At 37.3% G+C, this 20626-nt stretch overlaps 1 protein-coding gene across 1 annotated transcript in view; it reads right to left on the reverse strand.

Annotated features, from left to right (window-relative positions):
• The window catches only part of LOC150078339 (serine/threonine-protein kinase 10-like), a 387198-nt gene that overhangs the window by 24767 nt on the left and 341805 nt on the right, over positions 1 to 20626 (reverse strand). The window contains exon 17 of the mRNA XM_090385108.1: positions 10634 to 10763. Coding sequence (XP_090241234.1) covers positions 10634 to 10763 — 130 coding nt within the window. The remainder of the gene's footprint in view (positions 1 to 10633; positions 10764 to 20626) is intronic.

Here is a 20626-nt window from a genome sequence, read left to right on the forward strand (position 1 = left end):
TGAAAAAGACTGCACAATTAACTCATGGGGTTTTATCAATGTAGTCCCCTGATTTTAGTGCTGTTCGTTTTCAGGTAGTAGTAATGGAGGCATGTGATGCAAGAAAGCAAGTACAAAAACAATTTTACACATCCATCCCCTCTAAAAGTTTGTCCAGTTCCTCCTTGAATTTATTTAAGCTATCAACTTCCATAGCGATAGATGGAAGTTTGTTCCAGCAATTAACCATCCACTAGTTAAAGGCAAATTTCCGCACATCTATTCTACAACTGTCTTCCCTCAATTTGAATTTATGCCCCGAGGTTCGTAATCTGAGCAAGAGGAAGAATCCCATCAGAATTTAGTGCATAATAACCCCTCGTCCAAAATTCATACAGTAAAAACAACAACAGAGGATACATTGAAAAAGAATACTCAGAAGATAAAGGGCATAACACTTGCCAGTACTAATTCAGGGGATATATATCAATGAGGTGGTCAACTGCAGCCGAAACACTCTACAACAAAAATTACTGTTTTGGCAGTCTTGTGCCGATGTTACTGCTATCGGCCCCACTGGCCGATAGCAGTAATGTGACCCAAGGACAATGAAGAAAACCAACCAACTAATGAGAGACCAATGAAGAAAATCAACTGATTAATACCAGTGCTGCGTCTTATTTCCCTCCATCTCTAACAAACATCAATGAAAAGACGAATACAGTGGTACCTTGGATTGCAAATAACTTGGTTTGAGTGTTTTGCAAGACGAGCAAAAATTTTTAATAAATTTTAACTTGATAAACGAGCGAAGTCTTGCAATACGAGTACAGTATTACCTACACACTTTGTCTGCCGAGCATCACGTGATCACAAGCTGCTCAGGATTGTGGGTAATTGTCTTGCATGCTCGGTCTCAATCAGCATACCTCATTCGTATAGTTAACATTCGTGCTAGCGTTGTGACCACGTGTATGTGTATAAAGCATTTTTTTATTTTGTGTCCAAATGTAGTGACTGTTCTTCATTAACTGTACTACGACAATGTCCCCAATGAAGAAAAGGAAGGCGGTAAGAAGAAGGAGACGATTACAGTAGAAGTTAAGAAGGAAACCATCGGGAAGCACGAACAAGGTATGCAAGTGGCCGCCATCGCAAGATTTTATAAGAAGTCTACGTCAACGATTTGCACAGCATTAAAGAAGAAAGAAGAACTAAGGGGGCTGGATGTAGCAAAAGGAGTCACGAGAGTATCAAAGCAACGGCTACGTATTCTAGAAGATGTAGAAAAGCTGCTTTTGGTGTGGATAAACGAGAAGCAACTAGCAGGTGATACTGTGACCAAGAACTTGATCTGTGAGAAGGGAAAGGCCTCGTATGCCGCCCTCATAATAAACTGCCAGGTACGTCTACAGAAAACGAAGAAGGCTTCAAGGTGAGCAGGGGATGGTTTGACAACTTTAGGAGGAAAAGTGGCACCCATAGTGTTGTGAGGCACGGAGAGGCTGCAAGTTCGGACGCTTAGGCAGCTGAGGGGTTCGTTGCCGAGTTCCAAAAGCTCATGGTTTCCGAGTGTTACCTGCCGCAGCAAGTTTTTAATTGCGATGACACGGGGCTTTTTTGGAAAAAGATGCCAAAGAGGACCTACATTACAGCAGAAGAGAATGCAATGCTCAGTCACAAGCCCATTAAAGACCATCTCACCCTCTTGCTGTGTGCTAATGCAAGCGGTGATTTCCAAGTCAAGCCCCTGCTCATGTATTATTCTGAGAATCCACGAGCCTTCGAGAAATGCAAGGAGCAGTGCAGAAGAGCCAGTTAAACGTTATGTTGAGGTCCAACAGCAAGGCTTGGGTCATTTGTATCTTGTTCGTTGAGTGGATCAACGAGATCTTCGGTCCTGCAGTGAAGAAATACCTTTTAGAAAAAAAATTGCCACTCAAAGTCTTGCTGGTTATGGATAATGCTCCTGCTCATCCTCCAGGCCTTGAGGACGACTTACTGGAAGAATTCGAGTTCATTAAGGTCAAGTTCCTTCCTCCCAACACTACTCCATTACTCCAGCCCATGGATCAGCAGGTCATTTCAAACTTTAAAAAGCTTTACATCAAGGCACTATTTCAGTGATGCTTTGAGGTAACCGAAGGAACTAACCTTACCCTCCGAGAGTTTTGGAAAAATCATTTCCACATCGTAAACTGCCTCAAGATCATCGATAAAGCCTGGGATGGGGTCACCAAGAGAACTCCCAATTCCACTTGGAGAAAACTGTGGTCTGATTGCGTTGAGGGGGTTTTCTCATGAACAAGAGCTGCCAGTTGTCAATGAAATTGTGTCCTTGGGGAAGACTATGGGACTGGAGGCGAATAAGGATGACATTCAAGAGCTGGTGGAGGAACATGGCCAGGAGTTTACCACCGACGAACTGATGGATCTGCATCGCGAGCAACATCAAGAGGTTATGGAGGAGATCTCATCTGAGGAGGAGGAGGAGAAAAAAAACGGAGACATCCCTCTCTTCAAATGAGATTAGGGAGGTGTGTAAAATGTGAGAAACACTGCAAAATTATGTAGAAAAGCACCACCCAAGTAAGGCTGTGGCAGTGCGAGCGATGAATCTGTTTAACGACAATGCAATGTCATATTTCCATGAAATCCTCAAAAGAGGTGTCATTGGATAAGTTCCTTGTTAAAGTCGCACAAAAAGTAAAAGAGTCAACAGATAGCAGTGATTCCGTTAGTGACAGTGAAAGTCACCCTACCCAATAATTAATAAATTCGACTGCTTTATGTATATTAAATTTAAACATTAAAAATATAAAAAGGTATACATGTATTTTGTATTAATCATTTTTATATGAATATTTTTGAGTTTTGGAATGAATCATCTGGGTTTCCATTATTTCTTATGGGGAAATTCGCTTTGATATACGAGTGCTTTGGATTACAAGCACATTTCCGGAACGAATTATGCTCGCAAACCAAGGTACCACTGTATAAGTAATTATCCAAAACCCAATCAACGAGTGGCTTGCTCAGCATATAACTTCCATACAGACGAGGCCAAATCTTTGTCTCAAGATTAAATCCAAAAACCATTATTCAAGCAATCACAGAAACGTATTGGAAGAAATACTCCATTAAAGTAGATGGAAGACAATTAAGTATGAGTTACACATTTTATGCCTCTTCCATTGTCTCAATCCCAACCAACCACTAATCAGCTTGGATTCATGGGCACAAAATACCCTAATCAAACTTTTTGGAGACAGAAAAGCTTATGTGCTCCACAGGGAACGTATAATACTCATGCACAACAAATAAAAAGTGCCTCATCTATACTTGCATCAGTAAATATCAGATGCTACATTCATAACATGAGGGATAAGTTGCAAACTCTATACACTTCAGTCTATTCTCCTTGCTGCACAGTATGATATTGTTTAATGGAGACCTGGCTGAACCACAATACATCTATCAATACCCTTTGCCTCCCTTTGAACTATGCTGCTCAATCTAATGGACGGGCCATTCGCCGTGATGGTGCAGTGGCAACCATCTATAAAAATTCCTTTGCTTATCACGCCAACCTTCTCCTTCATAGGACCAGGGTTTGTCTGCCACAGGCAAAAGTTGATGACAAAGAGAGAACATCATCTTTTAAGGGCACAAAAGGCGATACTGTTCTACACATTGGCACTAATGACATTAAGAGTAGGATATTTGCGGACTTACTTAACAAGTACAAATCAATGTTGAAAAAAAGTCAAGAAAGTGTCTGCAATTCTGCCCAGACAAAATAGGGAGTATATGATGAGAGCCGTGTAAGTCAATTCAGTCCTGGAGAGATTGTGCAAGGCTCATGGGGAAGAATTTATCTCAGTGTGGTCTGTGCTTGTTAACAGGAGAGACTGCTTCTGCAGGGATGAGATACACTTAAATAGAAAGGATGCAAAAATATTTCCTGATGCAGTCCAGGCAGTGTTATGTGGGTCGGAAAACTGTTAGCTTCAGGGGGAGTCAAAGACTAATAGATTAACTGTAGCTGCAGGCAGAGGTGGAAGTGATTCTTGCACTGCTTCTATTGGAATGAGCAGTAGCCTGGGAAACAAGATGCTGGGAATTTTAGGAACTGCTGGGAGTCATCATGAAACAAGTAAATACATGGGCTGTATTAGGGTAATTAATAATAAGAACAAGTGCATGTATACCAATGCTAGGAGTATAGTAAATAAACTGGATGAATTTGAAGCACCCATCAAGACATCAAAGGCAGATATTGTTGGGATATCAGAGACTTGGTATCACACAGATATAAGGAATGCACAACTAAAATTTGGGGAGTACAATGTGTATAGACAGGACAGGAGGGGTTATGCTGTTAGTTAAGAAACAGAAAATCTAAGGAAGTGCATCCAGTTGATATTAGTGGACAGTGCAATGTAGAGTCCGTTTGGTGTGACATAAGCACTGAGAAAGGAAAAATGAGAGCAGGAGTGTATTATAAGCCTAATGACTCTGATGAGTACAATGAACAGAGAAACAGAGTGGGCCAGTAAATAATAAAAGCATCTTATAATGAGCAATTTTAACTTCCCAGAAACAGACTGGAAATTGTGGATTGGTCATTTGCAAAATAGCAAGACTTTTGTAGATTTATTGTATGATTGTTTTCTAAAGCAGCATATTCAAAAGGCTACCAGAAGGACTAATACTTTGGATCTGATTATCAGCAGTGATTATTTGTGCATTAATAATTTGCAAATAAAGGAACCACTAAGGTGGCAGTGATCACAGTGTACTGATGTGGGATTTACTTAACGATGTGACCACCATCTGGGGGAAATAGAGGGAACGGTTTTTGCTTTCATAAAAGGTGACTACAGTGGGATCAACTGATGATGTTATGAACAGCAAATTCTAAATGGAAAGCATTCAAGGAAGCAACGTTGAAATCTACTAGGCTTTTCTTTTTCCAACTAAGAATTCTTGTTCAAAGTTTAGGCCTAAACAGATGTCAGAGAAGAAAAATGCATGGGATGTGTACAAATTATCAGGTGACACATAAGCCTATGGTAGATATAAGCTAGTGTGTAATCAAGTCACAAAGGAGGTTAAGCAAGCGAAGACAGATTACAAGAAATCTTTGGCAAAGAATGCAAAGAATACAAAGAAAAACAGCAAAGACTTCTTTACTTATATAAAGTCTAGAAAGAAGCGTATGAATCAGATTAGGCCACTTGATATCAATGGTTTGATTTGTATTGATTTTGCTCAGGTAGCTGACTCTTTTGCATTTGTGAATGTAGATGCAAAATGAGTATTTTGCATCTACATTCACACATGAGGAATTCTGTAGGGAAGTGACAGCCACACTTTTATTAAAGTTTATTAAACTCTAACAAGGAGCTAAATGATTTTGTAATAGCTGAGAGAAAAGTGGAAGAGAAATTGTTGAAGTTAAACATAAGAAAGGTACCTGAGGTGGATGGGATCTGTCAAGTTATATTAAAGGAGGCAGCAAAGAAAGTAAATAAACCCTTAGTCAAAATTATGAGAGCATCCTTGGACCCAGGGAAATTGCAGGTTGTGTGTATTGGAGATGTGCAAGTGTATTCACAATTCACAAAGAGGATCAAAGGGCGACATGGGTAATTACAGACCTGTTAGTTTAGCTTCTGTTCTGGGGAAAATAATGGTGTCACTGGTTAAAGAAGTGATGCAGGATCACCTAGTCAAGACTGCAGTAATAGTTCAGGCCCAGCATAGGTTTGTTAAGGGGAAGTCTAGTCTGACCAATTTGATTGGATACTACGATGTGGTCACAAAGGAATTGGATGTAAAAAATAATTTTGATATCATATATTTGGATTTCAGGAACGCTTTTAATACTGTTGCACATGGAAGACTATGAACAAATTTAAGCAGTATGGCATTAAGGGCAAGTTGCTACAATGGATAAAAGGATGTTTGAGTGGGAACAGACAGTGGTAATCAATGGATGCTGCTCTTCGTGGAATAATGTTATTAGTGGAGTCCTCCAGGGTTTAGTGTTGGACCCATTGTTGTTTTGTATATTTATCAATGATATTGATGAAGGTATATCATTCTTAATGTCGAATGTTGCAGATGATACAAAGGTTAGCAGGGTTGTTAATGACAGTATGCTACTGCAACAGAATCTAGAAAAGCTGGGCTGAGAAGTGGCAAATGCAAAGTATTGCATATGGGTAGCAGTAACCCCAGAGTAATGTACCAACTGTATGGTAGTGCATTCGGGGTAGTGGAGAATGAAAAAGACCAAAAAGTAATCGTGCAGTCAGATATGAAGTTTTCTGAGAAGTGAAAAAAGGCGGCTAGAGCAGCTTATGGGGTTTTGTCAATGATATACATGAATTTTGCTTGTAGGGATAAGGAAGTGATTATTCCTTTGTATAAGGTAATAGTCGGGACATACCTTGAGTATATACAGGTCAGTAGGCCTCATTTTAGGAAAGATGTAGAGCTGCTGGAATGAGTACAGAGAAGGGCAACAAGATTGGTGCAGGTAACAAAGGGCTGCTCTTATCAAGAAAGGCTCAAGTACTGTAAATTGCAGCGTGTAGACTAGGAACCTACAAGGTGATTTGATTTAAGTGTATAAGGCCTTAAATGGTTTGAGCAAGCTCAATGCTGATGGGATTCTTCATCTTGTTCAGATTACACACTGGAGAGGCATAAATTCAAGTAGAGAAAGACATTTGTAGAATAGATGTGTGGAAATTTGCATTTTAGTCAACAGATGGTTAATTGCTGGAACAAACTATCTGTTGTTGTGGAAGTTGATAGCTTAAATAAATTGAAGGAAGAACTGGACAAACTTTTGGAGCAAATGGATGGATGAAATGGAAAGTTTTTTTTTTGGCAGATGCTGTTTAACACTGCTTTCTCGCATCCTATGCATCTACTAATGCTACATCCCTGCCAAAATATTGTTAGTAAAAGCTCTGCAAATATTAAGCTGCAGTTTTCCAAATACTTATCTAAATACAAAAATAATCTAACCTACATGACTATAGGAATTTAAACTATACATTAACTGCAGTTAAGTATATTATAATAATATAAAAAAAAAAAAAAAACTCAAAAACTAACCTGCAATTAAGTGCTTTGGAAATATGCAGCCATATGCTGTAGCTGCAATCCCAGAATTACCTTGCTTTCAGAATTCTTCTGGGGAAAGTAATTTTTGAAACTACCAGTTATAAAGAGTTAAATTTGGTGAAATAGTATTAAATATATTGTGGAAGGAAGCACCAGGCTTTTGCACTGGCCAAAAAAAAAGGTAGATAAGAAAATTCAAATTATGAGCTTCCTTCCTCAAATAAATAACTAACCAGCCAGTTATCTATATACTAGCTGTGGAATTCTTTATAAGAGTGAAGGTTCCATCTTCATTCATTTTACTAATGGTTCTCGGATAAACCTCAATCAGGTCCCCTCCAAGGTGTCTGGTGGACAAGCTCTGTAATCCATATAATCCAAGAGTTTCCTCATACACTTACCATTTTGCAGATCTCACCATCAAGTTGCCCATCTTTGGGTCCTTTCAAGAAGCTTAATGTCTCTTTCCAGACAAAGTCTGCATACTTAGGCTAAAGAGAAGCCTTGATTGAAGAGGACTAAGAATTAAAAAAAATAATAATAATAAAATAAAATTTCTCCGGTTGTGAGGAATTGAACCGGATCCCTACTAACAACAATTGCCTAATTGGGTGATACAAGCATCCAAGGACAGAAATCAAGCCTTAAAGCACTTTTCTTCATGTTCCACCTCTTTGAATTACACATTGTTGCATATAGTGCAAATCTCCATGATTCTAATACCGTGGTCAGGCAGTGTAAATATACTAGTACTAGTGTCCTGTTCTTGGGAATTAAAAGAAATAATGCACTTTCCATTTAGCTTCAGCTAACTACTGCTTTTCTATCAATAACATCCATATCCTCAATTATTAAAATACAAAGCATAGAATATGCTTGGGGGTTTCCCAGCAGGAGAAAAAAAAAAAAAAAAAATAATAATCATGTCAGCATTAAAGATGAGACAACAAATTCAGATTTTGTTATGACTGTTAAGTAGTTTCTTTTCTGCCCACTATTTCTCCCTTGAGTTTATTTTGCTTCACATGGTCAAGCAATTAAAATCATCCTAAGCAAATGATTTTTTTGGTAATGGGTGTTGTTCTGTATTTCATCATGAAATAAAAGAATGTTTGACATATTAGTGTTATATAACTAAACAAAATGAAACATTGGCATATTTTATTAACAATAAACTGAATATATGCAACTGGGGGGATACAGTAGAATGTTAGTTAATTCAGAACATCAATTAAACAGAACAGCTACTTGGTATTTAAGTTTTTATGGTTCCAAGTAAAGGAGGGTAGCAACATAAAAAAAACTCCACACCAAAATTTTCAATCACATAATTGACACAAAGCTATGGAATATTTATTACATTGCATGCACCTTATTGTAATTTAATATCACATTCTGAAACCAAATTCTACTTAAGCAGAACTTATTAATTTCAAGTCAGTAATGTGATTTGCTTCACTGAGTGAAGGGCTAAAGTTTATTGCCTGTTCACTACTTTTGACAATAGCCCCAAAATGTAAGTGTATTGTACCTTTAATTCAAAGACAAATATCACAATTTTCAAAAGAATTAAAATAGGGAAGCCTATAATAAAACTTGCTAAAGAATTTAATGTAGGATTAGTTAAGAGTTTAGGACTTGAAGAATTCTTCAGTTACAAATTTTGTCTTTATTATTGACAGTGATGTTGGGATCAGGAAAACAATAAAGCATGAAGAAGGTACAAAGTGAAACAATGCTATTTTTATGTGGTTCCAATAAAAGCAAAGTCTAGGCAAGCCCATATCATGTCCTCTGTTGTGTGTGTGTGTAAGAAAGAACTTTGGACTTCAACAAAAGGATTAAACAATTCTGCAGAATTTAAGGCAAGCACTAAGTGACTTAAGAATTTAAATTGTCATGCATCTGGAAATCAAAAATCCAAAGAAAAGCTGTCAGCTGACTAGCTAGCATCAAAAGATTTCCAAAGTAAATTTCTAGCATTAATTGAGAAAGTTATAAAAAAGAAAATGTGTATAATGCTAATGAAACTGGACTTATCTGGAAATCTTTGCCTCAGAAGACTTTGGCATCAAGGAAAGAGTGGACAGCACCTGGATTAAAAAAGAATGACAATCACGGCATGTGCTAATGCTTCTGGGTCCCAGAGATTGCCATTATTAACAACTGGAAAGTCAAAAACCAAAATGCTTCAAAGGAAGGGTATAATTTCTGATTCTATATCAAAATATGTGAAATGCTTGAATGGATGTGGAAGTTTTTAAGGACAACCATATGAATTTTCCATTCATACCAAAAAGAATTTGGTATGAATGGAAAAATGCTGTTGATATTAGACAATTTTTCATTTCATCTGTGCAAAGATGTTTTAAATGAGGTATATGAAAATTTTTGCATTATATTTTTACCTTTTACTGAGGAGGTATGGATCAAGGTGACTGAGACATTCAAACATCTGTACAGAAAGGAACTATTGTGGTGTTTTATTCTTCACTGAGGGAGATGAGGATGGCACCTTTTTCTTTTATACATGTTTTAAATTTCTGGATTCTTCCTACATGTGTGCAGACACATGATCAGCTGTTACAAGCATTATACTCACTTAGCCAAGTCAGATGAAAACTGTGGCCTTGAGGTACAACAAATGAAACTTAGAAGATCCATCTGGTTCCCAAAGTCACCTCAACACAAAGCCCAGGAATTATTGGAATGGTTCCTGAATGCAAAGATTGTGATATGGACAATGTGAACTTTCTTCTGATGGCCAGGATCCAGGTTATCAAATTCTAACTGAAGATAAAATTGTACTACACATTACTGAAAAGGAAAAGGAACAAGAATCTGATAAGGAAGAAACTAGTCCAACACACATTGGAGTGATTTTAGTTTTAGGAACAGTATTGAAAATGCAAGAAAAATGTAATTCAAAGTGTTGTTTAAGATAGCTTTGGGATTTAGTCACTAAGAAAAGGTTTTTCAAATGAAAAAAAATCAATTAATAAATATATGTAATAGAAATTGTATACTATTGTTTAATGTTTCCTCATATAAAAAAAAAAAAAAAAAAGAACTGCATTTGTCTATACACAAGGTGATTCAAAATTTGTGCAACTCAAAGTGAAAGAGTTAATTTCTCTCATTTTGGTAACCATTCACAATTCTTAAAAATCATATCTGTGGTAACACTGTATTACCTCTACATGCAAAACAGTGGTTGTTAGGTAACACTCATGGAAACTCATTAACAACATTTTGTTTATGATGAAGCTATCATGACATATTGTCAAACAATACCTTTGTTCTAAAACATATGTGAATATTAAAACCAAATTTTGAGAAAGATATAAAGTAAAATTGATTAACCAGGAAAAGGCATAAGATCCATTATTCTGAATAATTGATGCTCTATGTATGTACAAGCTATTGCATATAGCTTACAAAAGTAACAATTAGTTGTTTGTTATTTGTAAGTCACTCTTTTAAATCATTAATATCTTACAAATAAACTGACCTCTGAGCAGCTGTTGTTTTTGTTGAAGGAACTGTTTTTCTAAAAGTGCAATTCTTTCTCGATGGGTTTCCCCTAATCTTTTCATAGACAACTCATGATTTTCATTCAATTTTTCTAAGAAGATTCTCTCCTGGTTAAAGCAAAATACATAAAGTAGTAAATAAATGCATACATACACTGCCTCTATAATTTTTCAAAATTCAGGATATATTTCCCAAAAATTTAGTTACTGATAAATCAAGTTCTAAGGAACATGTGGATATGTGACACTAAGTGATTTCAGCTTTTATACTAAACACCACTGTATCTGACATTCATATGCTAATAGACTAAACTTGTAATGTTAGGTAGAAACAGTTAATCTATTGTAACTGCATCAAATCATATACGAGACAGATAATGCCAACTTTTTAGCTTTTTGGTTTTATTGCTGCAATATCAGATAAGGCTATAATGAGCCAAAACCAAGTCATGAAAAGATAATTTAAAATATTAGGTCATTATGTAAAATTGTATAACAATAAAGGTATATAATCAGTGTAAAAGATATATTTTTGAATAAGGCTAAAAATGTGTAAAGACTTTAAATAATTAAAAATGGCTGACACTTGGTTCTTGTCAGATAAAATATGACCAAATGTATAAGACTCAGTCAGGTGAATAAAAGTGGTAAAATATAAAGCATGTTCATGTCAATAATGTGAGCAGAGTTAAAATATGCTGAATGGTTAAATTATCACAATTCTCACACATAGAAGGGTCATCTGCCCTCAACAAGAACAAGTGTGTAAGATAACTGTGTATTACGTGGAGGCAAGCAAGAAAAAATTCCTCTCTACAGTTCCTGCCAGTGTTGGATTACATGTTTTATCTGATACAATTTGTTCGTGACCTACCACTGGGAGAATAATTTGGAGTGTATCATACGTCTGTAGTCTGTATAGGAGACTAACAGGCTATGAATGTTCTGAGATTGTGATGATCTGGCTACGGCATCTGCCAGATCATTATCTCTTGTCCTAAGACACATTGGGACCAGAGATAATGATCTCTGGTCCCAATGTGTCTTGGGATCCAGCAGAACAGGATGTCAAATGTAGATTAGTAAAAACAGTATAACTTCTGCTGAACCCTGGACAGGACTGGATGATTATATCTCATCAGTGACAGGGCCTGTAATGTACTTACTGTATCTGTGTATACCTTTGATATTTATTACATTTAATGTGTTCCAAGGCTAGCTCTATAGCACAGAACTTTGTGGTATGTATTGAACTCGTGGAGAATCTTCTCAGATAACATACTGTCTGGGAAGACTGCAGCGAATCCCACAGATGATTGATGGGAAGCATATATATAGTTTTAAGTAGACAGATGAAGTGTTAGCTTTCTCCTCCATTATGAATGAAGAAGTCAAATGGTTGAACATGAGCAGGCCAGGGTGGATGCGGTGCCTTAGTGACGGGGCAACATTGTCTACTGTAATATTAAGATGTTTGAGCAGCTTAATCATGGATGCGAATGTCAAAGAGATGGTTGGCAGTCCAATGAGTGTTATATATATATTTTCCTATTGTGGCTTGAAAATGGATGCCCACGTAGGGTGATCTGGGCAGAGATTTCATTTTAAAAGTATATTTTAGTGACAACTGTGTTCGTCGAAGCAAAAGAGGTTGTTCAGTTGCTTCGACGTATAAACTCTGCACATGTAATGTTCGAAATTCTCCAGTAGCAATGTAGATAGCTTCGTGGTGAACTGGGTCTAGCCATCTGGCAGATGCATACCCTTGAGACCCACAATCTAATTTAGATCAGACTAATGCATGATAGAGGAGGAGTAAAGTACAGCAGTCTGTTCCCCAATTATTAGATGAGATGGCATGAAGGAGGTTTAGTCCTCTTGTGCACTTGGTCCACAACTGATGGATATATGGAAGGAATGTCAACTTACTATCGAATACAAGGCCCAAGAATTTTGTCTAGGGTGCTACTTGACCTCTTTGTTTTATTTTAGCTTTGTTTATTTATCTTAGCTTTAATTCTGGCTCAGGGTGAAGGGTCTGTTTGCGACAAAAGTGAATGTAAACTGTCTTCTGAGAAGAGAACCTCAATTTTTTTTTTTTTTTTTTTTTTTTTTGTGTTAGCGCATCGGCTTCTGTGGCCATAATGCAACTCGCAAAGTTTTTGCACTTTACTCTGATCCAAGCCCGAGGCGGGATTTGAAACCATGACCTTTGGGTTGCCAGGCAGGCACTTTACCAACCTGGCTAGCCCGGTAGAGAACCTCAAGCCAATAGCCATTGCCCAAGAGTTGACACAGTCAATAGCGTGCTGCAATTGTCTTTCGATAATCGTCATGTTGTATGACTGTGAAAAGATGCTAAAGTCATCAACAGAGAGGGCATTATTTACAGTTGGAGGAAGTTGTGCAGTAATAGCAAAAAAGTGTAATACTTAGTACCGATACCTGGATACTCCCTACTCTTGGCAAAAAGGTAGAGAGAGAATGAACTCCACACAAACTTGGAATGAGTGTTTCAGTAAAAAAAATTTGAATAAAAAGGGTTAGATGATTCCTAATACCAAGATTATAGATATTTTTTAAGATTCCAAATCTCCAAGCTGTGTTAATGGATGGGAAGGTGGAGATTTGCACTGTAGTGCCTTCACTGCACTCAGAGAATCTGTCTAAATTATGATACATGGAGGAAGAGAAACAGTGATATGATCAAGGGCTGATTTAATTGCATATAGTTTGGCAGTGCGCACGCTGCATTCTACTGGAAGTAATGTAGAAATAATGAAAGTAGCACCACTGCTGCACCTACAAACTGTCTTTTTGTACAGTTCGTAGGTGCAGCAGATCCATCTATATATATATCTGTATGCAATTGGAATATGATGATATATGTGCCATGTGAGGTTTGATATTCATATATGCTATGGATAGCTTCCCCCCATTTACAAAAATAATTATCACAAGATGGTGAGTATACAGCCATGGAGGATCTGGCTTAAAAGGTTCTTGGAATACATTATCTAGCTGAGCATTCCAGTGTTCTGTCAGCTCTTGTAGCCTTATTCCATTAGGTTTATCTTCTCTAGGCTTATCATTATAGTTCATTTTTAACCACACATCAAACAGATATAGCCATATGGCATAAGTTTGGAGAATTAATTTTCTCTTATGATGAAGAGGTGGCTCATTTGCTTCGATGTATAAACTTTGAACAGGAAATGTCCGGAACGCTCCAAGGACTATCCGTAATGCAAATTTACAGATTGGGTTAAACCACTTAAGGGTACTTTTTCTAGCAGAATCATATACAGGTACACTGTAGTCCAGTGCAGTTCTAACAAGTATATGCAGTGGTGAGCTGTAGATATTTTAACAATGGACTCGCACTTTTGCAGACTTTTCGATGTTAAACATCCTGGGGGGGGGGGGGCGCCTACCAAGTAAATCTGATCGGTCATGGAAGTATCGTCATCTGTGCCGTCTGCCAGAGGCACTTCCCATGCTCACACCACTAGTCTGTGCAGAGCAGTAGTATGATGCATTTTTCGTGACCATTACGATATCTCAAGTTCTAACTTTTTAGAATTTTTGAATAGTATGAGGTCACAATCACACTTCCTGCAGTTACTACTGTGGGAAATATGACTGCAACAATACAAAGATTTGTCAACAATTTCTTTTTTCGTTTGTTTGTTTGTTTGTTATTTGGTTTTTAGGAGCATTAGCAACTAAGCCATATTGCTCCGGGGATATGCAGTGGTCATTCCCTGACCTTTCTGCATCCTCTGTATTTGGTGATCACGGGCTCGAACCCCGGTCTAATCAAGAAGCGTGTGCTGCGAACTGCTGCTCCTACCCACCTGGCTACGGAGGCACCTTCTTTTTTTCTTATTGCATTTTCACATATGCAGCTGTTCGAGGCACGTAACATTCTGTTGTTAGGTGCCCCGAACAGCTACATACGTCATTTCAACTAAAAGATCGGGTACCTCAATTGACACTGTTTTCAGAGACATTTAGATATGCTGCAATCACAAGTATACATCTCTTACTATAGTTATCATAACTCATGGAAATTTCCATGATTTATTTCCAACATTCACAAATTTCCATAATTCCTTCCAGAAATTTGTGAATGATCAATAAAATATTTTCAATACAAAAGTTCTTTTATTTCGTAATCAATATATACAAATCAAAATATCTAAAAGAAATGCGAAGGATGTTCCACATAAAACCATCTACTGTACGTGCTCGGCAGACGTGCAACTTTTTTATTTTTTTTTTTTTTTTTTTTTTTTTTACAACTAGGGAAATAAAATGGATACATTTTTTGATGATAAAATTTTAATATTGCATATAAAAAATAACAAAGTATTTCCCATATCACAAAACATTCCACAATATAAAAAAATATTACATAAAAAACAAACTATTTTAGAAAAGGTACACAAAAATCACAGATTACATGAAAAAAAAAAATTATTACACAAATATTCAAGAAAAATTTATTTTTTGTATTTATTGTATTACGAAAGGGTTATTGCTTTCGTAAAGGCGACTACGATGGACTGAGATAGTATTTAAATTTCCATATACAATTCACTTCTTTATTAATATTTGTTGTTGATCTGCTTTGCTCAATACTGAGCGATGATTACAGAGGGGATTTGATGTAACGATCCGGATCAAATTGAAGCAATGGTTTTCCATTTGGATGTATGGTCATCATAATCTGCAATGTGTTTAATTTTCAACTTTATTCATTCATTCACACAATATTATTCATTACGTTGAAAGTCGCTCAGCTTCAGCACTGGTAATCGCAATGGTTTCAAAGATAAACTGTCTTCCACAAAATCTCTAAAATCATTAATTTTTATTTCATATTTTATCAGAAACTTAAATTTCTTATTCGGTTTTCACCGTCTTGCCACCGAGACAAAAGTTCTTTCTTATTCCATGATTTCCGGTAGCATATGTTTAAAATTTCTTTCAATTCCTTGTTATCAATAGTATCATTATTTTCTTTATTTAATTTAAAATCATTCTGTTGCATTAATAACTTATCCTTTAAGGATAAAATAATGCATTTAATAACTTGTCACATGGTAATTTTTTAAACGTCTTCCTTTCAATTTAGGATAAAATAATGCATTTAATAACTTGTCACACGGTAATTTTTTAAACGTCTTCCTTTCAATTTTGATTCCTTGAAATTCTTTCTACTTCAACATGATCTCAACTTTAGCTTTGTAATTTCTTTCAGAATTTTTCAAATTAGCAATAGCATTCACAGTTGGAATAATTAATTTATCTTCTTTTACCATAGTGATTCTGTAAAGCTTCTGAAAGGTAAGAGAGCTCCTGCAGAATGCCAATCATTAGTGCTAATGGTTACGAAATTCCAGATTAAAAGTCGATTTAATAATCTGGAATATTTAACTTCTGATTCAAAATGTTTGCACAAAGTGGGATAATTCCTCCAACCCGCAATTGCTGTTTGCAAGCTACATTGTAACGCACGACCGACCTTTATAGTTTCCACCAAGTTCTTTAGCAATCATCCTCAACTCGTGCTGGTTTTTTGTAGATTGGTGATATAATGCTTACAATTTTTTTTTTTTTTTGATCGATTGCATAGTTAGAATGCTAGGTGTTTTTATTATTGCCTGTATGCCGTTATATTTTAAAACATTTTCTGCACAGTGAAAGCCTCGACGAAGATTCAAAATCTGCCAACATTTCATCTTCGTAAAGTTCATGTAATATCTTAGTTTCCTCAACCCCCCCACCTTGCTACCAACCCTAGTTCTTTGAATACTGTGCAAAATGTCGGAATCACATGGATATTCAGCTATTGTGCCATGCAAATATAGACAGGAGACATTTACTGGAAGGCGTGGATCACTCACTTCTCCGAAAAACATATGTCTGTTTGTCAGAGTAAAGGGGACCCACAACACAGGTTGACCAGAGGCTATAATCCGTGTTGAGAATCTTTTTAATCCTCTGACTGGCCATGGAAAGCATATTGACTAGCGCGACTTCTCGGTATGTGACTGCACAGGGTTTACAGACACCACTAACATTGTGAAATGATAATCCCTTTCACTCTTAATTTGCACTTTGTAATTACCTAAATTGCCAAAAAGGCAGAGGTGGGAACAATACATACCAAGTTGTCTCTCGTAATCTATTCGTTATATGGAAATTTTCTTCATTTTACGGAAACTATTTTAAATGTAATTACCAAGTGGAATTCAAAAAAAATTCGCTATAAAGAAATTGGTTAACTCGCAGTCCGACTGTAATTAAATCAAAACGAAGCAATTTTAAAATACATAACTGATCGATTGGGCCATTAAAATGCTGGGGATGGGGCCCCAACTTGTCCCACCGTAGTTTTGGCTCTGCAAACTCAATAATTGCATTTGGTTGTGAAAAATATTGTGAAACAAACACCATGTATTAAACATTTTAAATATAGTCACCAGACAAAATGACATTTTTCCCACTTCTCAATACACTTCCACAGGCCAGTTTAGCAGAAATTTTCTGACTATCCTTCAAACAACTCAGCAGCAGAAATCACCTCATCACCAACAGCAAAGTGTTTTCCACAAAGAAAGGACTTCAGGGCAAAAAAAGAAGACATGTGATCATTGTCAGATAAAATCTGAGTACATAGGCTCAGTCAGACTAGAAGGGACTGGCAAAAGGTACACAGCATTTTTTTTTTACAAAATGTAGACAGTTGGATAAAAAATATGACAGGCATATGAAATGGTATCACAATTATCACACATGGGAAAAGGGTGATCAATCCTCAGCAAAGGCAAACAAGAACAGTTTTGTCTAAGCTGGGCTCCTCCCTGAGGATGCTATCCACCAACTCATCACTAAGGCCACAGACACCCTGGAAAAGTACTCTCTTGCCACTGCCCCTGACTTTGCTGGTGCCTTCAACTTGCTTTGGTAGCACAGTTTACATCTAAATGAATCCACAATGCTAGAGTTCCTACAAATCTATTTATTGTATTACAAAAGGGTTATTGCTTTCGTAAAGGCGACTACGATGGACTGAGACAGTATTTAAATTCTATACAGTGGGACCAACTGATGATGTTACCAACAGCAAATTCAAAATGGGAAGCATTCAAAGAACTTATATTGGAAGCTACTAGGCTTTTCATACCAACAAAGAAATATTGTTCAAGATTTAGGCCTAAATGGATGTCAGATGAACTAATTAGACATGTGGCAGAGAAGAAAAATGCATGGGATACATATAAATTAACATGTGACACAGAAGCCTATGATAGATACAAGTTGATCTGTAACCAAGTTACAAAGGAGGTTAGGCAGGCAAAGGCAGATTACGAGAAATCTTTGGCAAGGGATGCAAAGAAAAACAGCAAAGAGTTCTTTACTTATATAAACTCTAGAAGGAAGGGGATGAATCAGATTGGTCCACTTGATATTGATGGGTCAACTGTTGATGATCCTGCTCAGGTTGCTAACAAACTAAATGAATATTTTGCATCGACATTCACACATGAGGAGTTATTCAGCGAGGGGAATGCCAGAGGTGTATTCAACTCTGGCAGTAAGCTAAAGAATCTTGTAATAACTGAGAGTAAAGTGGAGGAGAAATTGTTGAACATAAACACAAGAAAGGCACCTGGGGTGGATGGGATCTATCCTGTTATATTAAAGGATAAAATAAGGATTAAAGGAAGTAAGCAAACCCTTAGCTATAATTATGAGAGCTTCCTTGGACTCAGGGGAAGTACCCATGGACTGGAGATGTGCAAATGTGACTCCAATTCACAAAGAAGGATCAAAGGCTGACACAAGTAACTATAGACATGTGAGTTTAACTTCTGTTCCAGGAAAATTAATGGAGGCACTGGTTAAAGAAACACTGCAGGATCATCTAGACAAGACTTCAGTTATAGCTCGGACACAGCATGGTTTTGTTAAGTGGAAGTCTTGCCTGACCAATTTGATTGGATACTATGATGCAGTGACAAAAGAACTGAATGCAGGGAATAATTTTGATATTACATACTTGGATCTTAGAAAGGCTTTTAATACTGTTGCACATGGAAGACTGCTGCACAAATTGGAGCAGTGTGGCATTGGAGGCAAATTGCTTCTATGGATAAAGGGATGGTTGAGTGGGAGAAGACAGAGAGTGGTAATCAATGGACACTGCTCATCGTGGACTAATGTTATTAGTGGAGTCCCTCAGGGTTCAGTGTTGGGTCCATTGTTGTTTTGTATATTTATAAATGATATTGATGATGGTATATCAAGCGTAATGTCCAAGTTTGCAGACGATATACGAAGGTTGGCAGGGTTGTCAAGGACACTACTGACACTATGCTGCTGCAACAGGATCTGGAAAGGTTGAGCAGATGGGCTGAGAGGTGGCAAATGAAGTTTAACATTGACAAATGTAAAGTACTACATATGGGAAACAGCAACCCCAGAGCAACGTATCAACTCTGTGGTACTACCCTGACAGTGGGGAATGAAAGGGACCTGGGGGTGATTGTGCAGGCAGATATGAAGTTCTCTGAGCAGTGCAGACAGGCTGCAAGAGTAGCTCGGTGTATTGTCAATGATATATAGGAATTTTTCTAGCAGGGATAAGGAGGTGATTATTCCCTTGTATAAGGCAATGGTCAGGCCACATCTAGAGTACTGTATACAGGTCTGGAGGCCTCATTTCAAGAAGGATGTAGAGCTGCTGGAACGAGTATAGAGAAGGGCAACAAGATTAGTGAATGGAACAAAGGGGGTGCTCTTACGAAGAAAGGCTTAAGTTTTGCAAATTACAGTGTCTGGAGACTAGGCACCAGCGAGGTGATCTGATAGAGGTGTATAAAGCCTTGAATGGTTTGAGCATGCTCAATGCTGATGGGATTCTTCCTCTAGCTCAGAATAATCACCTGAGAGGGCATAAATTCAAATTGAGGAAAGACAGATGTAGGATAGATGTGAGGAAATTTGCCTTTAGCCAGCGGGTGGTTGGTTGGTGGAACAGGCTTCCATCCCTTGTTGTGGAAGTTGATAGCCTAAATAAGTTTAAGGCTCAGCTGGACAGGTATTTCGAACGAACAGAGGGGTGAAGTGGAAGTGGTTATTTTTTTTTTGAGTGGACTGAAACCTTAAGCTGAGAGTATTGGCAACTGCGTGAGGGTAATCTGGAAACAATTTTAGTTTAAAAGTATACTGTATCTACAATTGCTTTCATCAAAAGAAACGGGGGTGGTTCGGTAGCTCTGATGTATAGAGTCCGGACAAGAGATTTTCTAAATGCTCCAGCAGCAATGTGCATGGCCTGATATTGGAGAAGGTAGCCAATGCAACCTGCTAATTTCAGCAAAGGCTGAAACTTGAGACACAGTCCAGTTTAGACCAGAATTTTTTCTCAGGTGCTACAGAACATTTGTCTGAATTTTAGTTTTGGTTCAGGATGAAGGTTCTGTTTGTATAAATGTACCCAGTCTTCAGAGGTAAGAAACTGAAACCACTAGTCACTGCCCAGGAACTGAGGCACAAGCTTGGTGCAGTTGCAATTCGATGACCTTCAACATTTCATTACTGCATAAAAATATTGAAGTCATCAAGAAAGGGTGTTATGCACAGCTGGAAGAAGTTGATCATAATTGAATTAACTTTGATAGCAAAATGTGTGGTACTTAGGATGGATCCTTGGGGAACTCCCTCCTCTTAACAAAAGGGCCAAGAGAAAGTGTGGACCCTACACCAACTTGTTACACCAACAGTTACCGTATGCCAGGAGTCCGGAAACTACTCTTCAAGCTGCATTCTGTTGAAAAGATAGAGTAATCAATATTAATAGTTTCTGATGAAAGATGTTTAATCATTTCATAATGGATGTCATGTGATCCAATGGGAAGTGAGTGTGCCATTTTAAGTGTAAGTGTAACTAATGATAT

This window comes from Mastigoproctus giganteus, chromosome 11, assembly GCF_048544385.1.
Source record: "Mastigoproctus giganteus isolate SK-2022 chromosome 11, ASM4854438v1, whole genome shotgun sequence".
NCBI lineage: Eukaryota > Metazoa > Arthropoda > Arachnida > Uropygi > Thelyphonidae > Mastigoproctus > Mastigoproctus giganteus.